Source organism: Lepisosteus oculatus, chromosome 24, assembly GCF_040954835.1.
Source record: "Lepisosteus oculatus isolate fLepOcu1 chromosome 24, fLepOcu1.hap2, whole genome shotgun sequence".
NCBI lineage: Eukaryota > Metazoa > Chordata > Actinopteri > Semionotiformes > Lepisosteidae > Lepisosteus > Lepisosteus oculatus.
In genome coordinates this window covers 2,258,848-2,268,278 of record NC_090719.1, presented here as the reverse complement: position 1 = coordinate 2,268,278, position 9,431 = coordinate 2,258,848, and the positions used below count along the sequence as shown (strand labels likewise).

Genomic DNA, 9,431 nt, shown 5'->3' with positions numbered 1-9,431 from the left:
AGTATCCCGCGCCCTGATTGGGCGTTGCGGGCCGGTCACCACCAATCAGAGGGGCCCTTACTGCAAGACCGAGTCACTTCCGGTGTGGCGACTGGGAGCGAAAGCTGAAGGTGAGGTTGGTGAGGTTTGTAATTTTATATTAAGATGAGTTCTTGCCCGATTCGTTCTTTACTTTTTATCACACAGGGAGGCCTCGATGCGTGCTCGCCGTGTGCATTGTTTTTAGACTCGGCAGTCTGTTTTAAGAAGTCCCATGTGACAGTGAATTGTCGATACTTCAGTGTAGTGTTGAATAACAGGTTTATCTCGCAGATATAATGGAAAACGTGAGTTTGAATGATAACTGGGGATTGAGGATAAACAGGGCAGGACTCCCTTAGCCCAGTAGTTGGATCTGTTTCTGTTTTAGCTGCTGCAGGTGTCCTTGAGCCGCGCATTGGGACAGTTGAAACCTGTTCATTTACTTGGTGTGACATGGCATGACCACGCGTGGAAAACCGGCCGAGCCTGCTGTGTGTGACCTGTCTGTGTACAGAAACTTAACACGGGTCACAGACGAAAGGAGGGCGTTTGATAGTTAGTAGTTAATGGCAGGATCTGCGCCTGTAGCTGGAAGGTTGCCGGTTCGTATCCCGCGGCCGGCAGATGAATCCTACTGGGCCCCTGAGCAAGGCCCTTCACCCCAGCTGCTCCAGGGGCGCCGTATAAATGGCTGACCCTGCGCTCTGACCCCCAGCTTCTCTCCCTGTCTGTGTGTCTCATGGAGAGCAAGCTGGGGTCTGCGAAAAGAGACATTCCTAATGTGAGAAATTGTATAGGGCCGATAAAGTGATCTGATCTAATAATAATGTTAATAATAATAATGTTGTTAATAATAATAATAATATCTATCTTATCTGGCAGTTTTTCAAGAATATCGTCTTCAACAACATGGTTGGGCAGCTTGTTCCCCACTCCCACTCTTTGTGTAGCACGTGTCCTGAGGTTTGGCAGCACTTCCCAATAGAGTAGCTTGACTGGTAAAATTCCGAATGGATCCAGCTGCAGTGCAACGGGATTGTTTCCTGCCCGTCTTGGTTTCTGACGAGGAATGAGTGTTGACCCTTAGGCAGTGTGCGTTAAAGTGCTTTGTCACCCTGTCCGTGGTAAAAAGCGCTATACAAATAAAACTGAGTTGAATACGACGAACGGTGAGAGCTGTCAAATGAACGGCGCAGTTAAGTGACGCAGAGAGGTTTGCTGTTGAACTTTGAGAAATGCTGGTATGATGGTGGACACAAATCTCCTGCTCTGCAGGGGGAGTAAAGCTGCCTCTCTTGAACCCCCTCTCAGTCCGGTTTCTGGTGTGGCACCTACCACTATCCATCAGTTTTCACTTTCACTTAATAATAATAATAATAATAATTGCTTACACTTATATAGCGCTTTTCTGGACACTCCACTCAAAGCGCTTTACAGGTAATGGGGATCCCCTCCACCACCAGTGTGCAGCCAGAACACTCACCACGCACCAGCTCTCAGTGGGGAGGAGAGCAGAGTGATGTAGCCAGTTCATAGAGGGGGATTATTAGGAGGCCATGATTGGTAAGGGCCAATTGGAAATTTGACCAGGACTGCTGGTTACACCCCTACTCTTTTCGAGAAGCGCCCTGGGACGGCGCCTGTTTACAGTACAGTGTCCCCGTCACTATACTGGGGCATTAGGACCCACATGAGCCGCAGGGTGAGCGCCCCCTGCTGGCCCCACTAACACCTCTTCCAGCAGCAACCTTAGTTTTTCCCAGGAGGTCTCCCATCCAGGTACGGACCAGGCTCACACCTGCTGATCTTCAGTGGGTTGCCAGTTGTGAGCTGCAGGGTGATATGGCTGCTCCGACTTCCCTGGAATTGTCTCTTTCCGCAGACGCCGGCGATAGCCACCTGTTCCCCCGACTCGCGTTGCCCAGGAGTGGTGTCGCCGCCGGGCGCGGGCAGATGGGCCTGCTGTCGGCTCTGGCGCGGGGCCTGGCGCGAGGCGCCGACCGCATGGCGGAGTTCACCAGCAAGCGGGGCCCCCGCACCTTCTACAAGGGCCGGGGCGCGCGGCGCACGGGCGCGCTGACCTGCAGCGGGAAGTTCGTCTCCGTGCGGGAGATGGTGCCGGAGTTCGTGGTGCCGCCGCTCGAGGGGTGCCGCCTCAAGCCCTACGTGTCGTACCGCGCCCCCCCGGGCACGGAGGCCCCCCTCACTCCCCAGTCCCTCTTCAGAGAGGCCGTGGCGCCCCGGATTGAGAAGGACCTGCGCGACGGCACCTTTGACCCCCAAGGCCTGGAGAAGTATGGGTTTGAGCCCTCGCAGGAGGGCAAACTCTTCAAGCTGTACCCCAAAAACTACGTTCGCTAGAGGGATCTCTCGAATTCCACACCCGAACTCTGTGAGAACTGTACCCCATTGACTAAGCCATCTTTGGAGACCCCTGAAAGGACCGCGAATCCCAATGACTGCCAGACTGACTGTACACTTCACCCCAAAAACTACATTCCCAGGACATAGCCCCCTCCCTCTCCGGAGGGAAACAGATCTGGTGTGTCCGCGGGGTCCCGTTCCATCTGTCACCCTGAAATGTGCACAAGACTGCTGTCCCAGATATTCTGAGGCTCCCCGAGTGGGGCTGTGGTGCAAGTTCAAAGTGGACTCTGCTGATTAACAGTGGCTGCACAGCACTGGGAAATTGACAGGGTTTCTGTCTTGAACACAAATGTCTCGTTCTTTGCACCAATGTAGTTTTTTTGGGGTGGTAGTAGGAAACAGCGGGGGGCTAATACAAGAGCTGTCTTAATTTGCCTTACCCTCACTACACTTGAACCCTCTATGAAATTAATAAAAAAGGCCGAAAACCAATAACGTACCAAAAGGATGTCTTTATTAATGCTGTTGCTACACAGTTACTGCATTCCCTGTACAGGTTTGGTAGCCCTCCAGAGTATGAACAAGTAACGGCCTTGCCATGCAGTTTAGACTTTAGAAAAATGAAGGAAAAGGAGCAGTTAATGATGGAGATGGATGAGCTCTCCACTGCTGGAAACAGGATACTGAACTCCAGTCCTCAGCGATCACCAATGCTGGTGTCTTATCATCTGTAAAGCAACTCCTATCCCCACTTCCACCCCGTACCCCCAAACTACAGCAGGTACGGCCAGAGCCCCCCACAATCCCGCCGGTTTTGAAGCTGCAATTCTCGCAGCGTGAGCCCTCTCGTCTGCTCTGCTGCAGGAAGGCCCTCGTTACTTGAATTCATCACGGGGGGGACCCGACTGGCAGCTCAAGGGCTCGTCAGCACTGGGAAATCGGGGGCGGCTCAGGCTCTCCTTCCGCCTCGGATCTGATTGAGCGGAGCCGATTCTCCAGGTCTTTGGGGTGGCTCGTTTTTCGGGCGGTGGCGAGGGCTGACGGAAGTCCTGTAAAACCTGCAGGGTTCCAGCCCGCCAGGATCGGGGAGTCGCCCATCCCCGTTACATCCGGGGGGGGGGGAAGAGAAGGGGGGAGGGCCTGGCGCCCCTTCAGGTGTAAACGCTCCGGTTTTCCCCGAACGCATTATCGCGGTCCCAGTCCCGTTGCCGTACAAGCGCGCGGGGGCCGGTTGGGGAATGTGAAGGGCCGGAATCTTAACGGGAAGCCTTTGGATCGAAAGAGCGCGGGGCGGTTTCGGTGGATGCCCCAGCCGCGATGTAGCAGAGAGGGCAGAGGTGGGCCAGTGTCCCCTGACTGGACGGCAGCCCCCCAGGCAGGCTGGCACTGACCTGTTGCCTGTCTGCTAGGACTGGTCGGCGCCCCGCTCTGGCCCAGTTGGGGGGGTGCCGCGTGGCGCGGGGGCGGACCCCTCCCTCCCGGCGGCCCGGCGCCAGTCCCAGCGCCACACGTGAAGCACGTGGTCGTAGAAGGAGCAGCTGGCCAGCAGGCTTGAGAGGGGGGCGTCGGCGTCGGAGGGGCGCGGAGGAGGAAGGGCGGGGGGGGCCGGCGCCCGGGGGGGCAGGGCGTCGGGGATGTAGCGCCCCGCCTCGTCCTCGAGGGAGGTGTCGAAGCTGCCCGTCGGCGACTCGTACTGGATGCGCACGTGCCCCACCTGGGCTGCCTCCTCCTCCTCCTCCTCCTCCTCCTCCTCGTCTCTTTCTTCTTGGGGGGGCGTCTGGGGCAGGGGCTCCCCCAGGCTCAGGCGGGACCAGTCCGCTCCGTAGGCCAGGGAGTTGTGCAGGATGTAGGAGGCCAGGACAGGACAGTGTCCGGAGCTCCCGTCTGGGAGGGGAGAAGGAAGAGGGGAGGGAGAGAAAAGGGAGTGGCGTCAGGCAGCGCGAACGAGGGATCCGTGAACGAAAAGCCGAGAGAGACGGGCCTCTGTGAAGAAGTGATCCGCCATGTGAGAGAGGAGATATATTTATCTGCGGGATAAAAGAAAATGATGGAGACAGAAGACACAGCAAAGACAGACAGAAGGACAGGAGAGAAAAGGGAGATGGACGCAGTGCAGATTAGGATGCAGGGAAAACGGAAACAAGCAGGAGGGGAGATACAGAGAAGCGAGGGGGTTGTACGCGTGTGTGCGCCGGGCTGGCAAGCCTCACCCAGCACGGGGTGGCAGTCCAGGATATGGAAGTCGTTGTGCATGCAGGCAGCCAGCAGGAGGCGCTGCTGAGTGGGGTGCCACTTCAGCCTCCACACCCCCCCCCCCAGCGCGCTGTCGGCGAGAGGCTCGCGCAGGGATCGGCCGTCCCACAGCAGCACGTGTTCATCGTAGCTGCAGGGAAAGGGGTGGGGGGGGGCAGAAAAGGTCAGAGTTAGCAGCTGGTTGAGACTGGGGGTGGCGGTCTCAGCTCGCTCAGGTGTACCTGCTCACCTGCCTGTAGCCAGGATGTGCTCGCGGTGCGGGTTGCTGTGGATACTGCACACGCCCATGGAGTGCCTGGAGACACAGAGGGCGGAAGTGAGGCAGGGGTGCAAACTGCAAACTGCTCAAGGGCTCACATGCAACAAGACTCTCTTCGAAGGGCAGAGCTGCTTCGGCCCAACAAGGCCGAGTTCAGTTCTTGCCACTACCCCCTTTTCCACTGTTCTCCGAATTCTCCTTCCTCTCCCTCTCCTCTTATCTAATCTCCAACCCTTCTCCACCGCCTTCTCTTTCTCCTCTCTCCCACCTTTTGCTGGTGAACACAGGGCAGGTTCCCACCCTCAGGTCCCAGCCCTTCAGTCTGCAGTCATCTCCACCTGCACACAGACAGGGCAAGGGGGGTTTGAGTGAGGGAAAGGTGCGCAAGAGCTTTCAATGGTTTGACCTCTTTAACCTTTGCAAGTCATTGGTCAAGGGGCACCACAGAAGGGTACCGCAGAGCCCAGCCTGAGTGGGAGCAGAGAATGGGAAGGCTCACCTGAGTACAGGAGCTGCGTGTCCCAGTAGCTGAAGGCAGATATCCAGGCCTCAAAACTGTGGGCCGTCCACTGGGAGAGGAGAGTCGGTGCTGCGCCGTCCACAGACACCACACTGACACAGCCCTGAGAGTCACTGCACACTGTCCTCAGCCCCGCGCTGTGGGAGACACTGCACATCACTAACGACGTATAAACAGAGGTGCACTGAGGCTTTGCTAATGCAAATGAGTCACTGTACACTGGAGATTTACTTTACTGGAGTACTGTTACTGGAGATATACTTCCTTTACTCTGCATTGCTCATGAGCAAGAGGAACAGGGACAAAATTCTTGGTTCCTTCTTATTCCTTTTGTTAAAGTAGTAAGTATGTTTTTAATATATTACGAAAAGACTTTGGCAATACAGCTATTTTCTTTTAAACCTGTAAAACACCCTTAAATTGAATTGAAACAGTAAGACACAGAAATCCATTTCTGTACCTGTCTCCCCGCCCACTGGACCAGTCCAGGGACAGTGCCAGCCTATCAGGGCCTAACTCCAGGCTAGAGACCGCCTCCAGGGCACAGCTGGCTTCCTACTGGAGAGAAAGCAGAAGGAGGGTGGATCTGAGCCAGCACCAACCAACCCCACACCAAACTGGAAAAGGCATTTCTGTCGATCTGTCTTTTCTCCCAGACACATTCCAGTGTCTGTCAGTGGCTGTAGCTCTTCGTGTGTCGGTCCCTCTCACCTGTGTGCCTCCCAGCCTGTACAGCTGCAACTCTCCGCTAGAACTGGCTGAGCCCAGCAAGGGCCGATCTGACACGGGCACATGGCACCTGAGGGAGAGCGAAGAGAGAGGAGCAGGGGCTCGGCACAGACGGCCTGTGTTTTATCTTACTGCTCTTTCTTGGCGTCTGTGTGTGGCTGTATCATTACGTGCGCATCAGGGAAAGGACATTAGAATGGTTATTGTGGCGTCTTGAAGGAAGTGAGGGCATTGGCTCCAACAATATCACTGCACAGCTTGTTCCAGACTCCCACAACTCTTTGTGTAAAGGAGTGCAGCCTGTTCTAAGTTTTGAAAGGGCTCCTGACAAGTCTGAAACACTTGATCACCTTCTGTGCTATGGCTGAGAGATCTGGGAATCAGTGTCTGGAGATCAGAGAGTACAGCAAGTTTATCAGTGCACTACACCGTGAATATCATGTATCGGGGGACTCGGCAGGGTGCTCTCACCACTTGATGTCCAAGATGCCAGGGGTGTCTATGCGCTGCAGCTCTTGTAGTGGGGGAGACGGTGCCCCCTCCTGACTGAACTGGTACAGGTACAGCCGCCCAACGCGGACTGGGGGATCAGTCTCTGCACCAGCCTGGAGAGGGGGACGGAGAGGAAGAGGAGGATAATAATACTGATTGCTTACACTTCTATAGCGCTTTTCTGGTCACTCTATTTAAAGCGCTTTACTGGTGATGGGGAATCCCACTGCCACCACCAGTGTGCAGCCCCACCTGGATGACGCGCCAGTCTGCTCCCCACACACCAGCTCTCAGTGGGGAGGAGAGCAGAGTGATGGAGCCAGTTCAGAGAGGGGGATGATTAGGAGGCCATGACTGGTAAAGACCAGGGGGGAATTTGACCAGGACGCCGGGGTAACACCCCTACTCTTTTCGAGAAACACCCTGGGATTGTTAATGACTGCAGAGAGACAGAACCTCAGTTTTATGTCTTATCTGAAGGACGGCGCCTTTTTACAGTATAGTGTCCCCGTCACTTTACTGGGGCATTAGGACCCACACAGACTGCAGGTCGAGCGCCCCCTGCTGGCCCCACTAACACCTCTTCCAGCAGGAACCTTAGCTTTTCCAGGAGGTCCCCCATCCAGGTACTGGCCAGGGTCACGCCTGCCGAGCTCCACTGGGGAGTTATTTTTTAGCTGCGGGGCGATATGGCTGCTGGCTAGCAGGGAGAAGGGTTGCAGAGAGAGGGTGAGAGAGACAGGAAGAGTCTGTCAAAGTCAGAGAGGACAGACTGTGTCCCGCCACCAGCAGGGAGAGACAGAGACAGAGCTGCATTGTGAGAAATACACCAGGTTTAGACAAACACTCACCCATAAAACATTAAATCTAAGCCCAGCGTTCCCACAGCTGCCAGAGTTAGAAGATGATGATAAGAAGAAGAGGGATTATTATTGCTGATGTTCTGTTATCCGTTTTGAATCTGGTAGAACTGCTATTCCACGATTAGGTCACCAGAGCTCTGATTACAAACTGCAGAGTTACAAAACGAGCTGAAAGGAGACCAGAAGGGCCCAGAGACCGAGGGGGCGTCTGCAGGAGACAAGAGCTGGTTGTGCGTCAGCCCCCGGAGGGAGACCTCACCTTCTCTACGGGTCTCAGCAGCTGGTAGGTCCCACAGGCCAGCCAGCTGTGCCAGCCTGGCACCGGGCACCACTCCACTGCGTCGGCGCTCAGCTCCGTGTCCACCACCTGCAGGCTCCGGGTTCGAGACCGCGCTGCCATGGCGAGCGATCAGTACGCACATACTGCACAGGGCCTGGGACACAGAGGGGACGGCGCCCAGAAATCAGAAACCAATACAATCAGTGCCATGCCCAATATAATAACTCGTAATAATAACTATAATAACTCATAATAACAGAGCGGAGCAGCCATACTGCTGTCGAGCGAAGGGGGAACTTCAGGGCGACGACGGTGAGGAATTTAGCCAGGTCACTGGAGTTAACACCCCTACTCCTACAGACAGGGATACACACGCAGCAAGTCAGGACCTGGGGGGGTCACAAATCAGTGTCAACACAGCTCACAAACACTCTGTGTTGTTAGTGGAGTGCTTGCAATGAGCCACGAGATGAAAACAACTCGTTGGAGGGGCCACCAGCTCTCGCGAGACGGGGGCCTCCGCTGCAGGAAATGACGCAAGTGAAAGTTTGCACGTGCGCCAGCAGGGGATCAGGACACAAGCCGATCGCCTCTTAGTGCGGCTCTGCATCATGACCGGTCACATCACTGCGAGGTACTCAGAACGATTTTTTTTTTCCTACGTGGAAAAGCGCATAAACATACGACTCTCACATAACGCAAAAGAAGAGCTTCAACACTGGGAAGACCTACTCTCAACGAACGTCTTTGGTTCTCCAGTATTATTCTATATGTTCTGTAAGATCAAAAAGTCAGACGAGCCTTCCCAGATCTTCAAACTGGGAGACCTGCATCTTTCAGCAACAAGGTAACCAGTCCCATCCCGCACAGTGAAGTGTCCTGTCTGCACAGTGAGCTCCTGGAGCTGGAACCAGCTGGACGCGACTTCCCTGGACCCCTGTACAGCCCGTTGACACAAGCGTCAGAGCAGACCACAGGCACCGCGCCCCCAGTCTGTCCCCCCCTGTCGGTGCACGGTACCGGTACTCACTCGCTCGCGGAGAACCTAGCTTCACGCTACCCCCTCTCTACACACGCAGCCGCGCCAGCGCTTCCGGGTCACGGCTGCGGCCCCGCCCCCTGACCCGAGCGCTGGGTGTTGATGGACAGGAGAACCGGCCATTTGGAGAACAGAACGCATATTTTTACAGTTCCCCTGTTTTGTTCGGGACGTCTCCACTTCTTAACGGTAGCTATATGCTTTATATCGACTACCTTTCCCCAGGAGAAATAAAGAACGGCAAACTCCGAGAAGGACAAAAGCACGTCTATATTTAAAAGCAGTGTGTACGTCATCTGTTAAATCACTGTCTCACCTAAAGCACATAAAGTGTTCTACACGCAATATTTCCTTTAGTGCTCCATCAGCAACAGATACGAACAAACACGGCGAGGGGACCTGATTCAAGTATACACAATCCCCAGAGCCACAGTCAGCCCAGGAGCAGAGACAATGGGGTGTTCGTTTCTTACAGACGAGAGGAGGCACTCACCTGTCCAGTCTTGAATTTCCCGGTCATGGAGTTGGGGGGAGGGGGAACTCGCGTCTCCCCTGGGTTCCGCGATTGGATTTCGGTGTCCGTGACGTCACCCAAGGCGATAAGAACG

The 9,431-nt window shown here is 55.1% G+C and overlaps 2 protein-coding genes across 6 annotated transcripts; one reads left to right on the top strand and one right to left on the bottom strand.

The window, feature by feature from the left end:
- Positions 1-2: 2 nt before the first annotated feature.
- On the top strand, positions 3-2,883 carry mrpl41 (mitochondrial ribosomal protein L41). Of its 3 annotated transcripts, none has more exons than XM_015366716.2 (2): positions 3-110; positions 1,904-2,883. In XM_015366716.2, the coding sequence occupies exon 2, from the start codon at positions 1,975-1,977 to the stop codon at positions 2,380-2,382; it is 408 nt and encodes a 135-aa protein (XP_015222202.1). In that variant the 5' UTR covers positions 3-110; positions 1,904-1,974; the 3' UTR covers positions 2,383-2,883. The 3 variants fall into 3 exon arrangements, with proteins under 3 accessions (XP_015222202.1, XP_015222204.1, XP_015222205.1); XM_015366718.2 differs by having other exon boundaries at positions 47-124; XM_015366719.2 differs by having other exon boundaries at positions 50-115.
- dph7 (diphthamide biosynthesis 7) lies at positions 2,881-9,405 on the bottom strand. 3 transcript variants are annotated; one of them, XM_015366709.2, is made up of 10 exons: positions 9,317-9,405; positions 7,764-7,938; positions 6,621-6,754; positions 6,132-6,219; positions 5,881-5,975; positions 5,400-5,557; positions 5,169-5,238; positions 4,871-4,936; positions 4,599-4,771; positions 2,881-4,272 (listed from the first exon to the last, which is right to left on the bottom strand). In XM_015366709.2, exons 2-10 carry the CDS (start codon positions 7,902-7,904, stop codon positions 3,794-3,796), a joined length of 1,404 nt encoding a protein of 467 aa, XP_015222195.1. In that variant the 5' UTR covers positions 7,905-7,938; positions 9,317-9,405; the 3' UTR covers positions 2,881-3,793. The 3 variants fall into 3 exon arrangements, with proteins under 3 accessions (XP_015222195.1, XP_006640645.1, XP_015222196.1); XM_006640582.3 differs by lacking the exon at positions 9,317-9,405 and adding an exon at positions 8,815-8,906; XM_015366710.2 differs by lacking the exon at positions 9,317-9,405 and adding an exon at positions 8,517-8,598.
- Positions 9,406-9,431: the final 26 nt, after the last annotated feature.

Excerpts from the sequence above, each read along its gene's own strand:
- mrpl41 (XM_015366716.2), top strand. The coding sequence starts at position 1,975 with ATGGGCCTGCTGTCGGCTCTGGCGCGGGGCCTGGCGCGAGGCGCCGAC.
- dph7 (XM_015366709.2), bottom strand. The coding sequence starts at position 7,904 with ATGGCAGCGCGGTCTCGAACCCGGAGCCTGCAGGTGGTGGACACGGAG. Across the intron at positions 4,937-5,168 it reads CCTGTGTTCACCAGCAAAAG|GCACTCCATGGGCGTGTGCA; the intron begins GTGGGAGAGAGG and ends CTGTGTCTCCAG. Across the intron at positions 4,772-4,870 it reads CACATCCTGGCTACAGGCAG|CTACGATGAACACGTGCTGC; the intron begins GTGAGCAGGTAC and ends CTTTCCCTGCAG.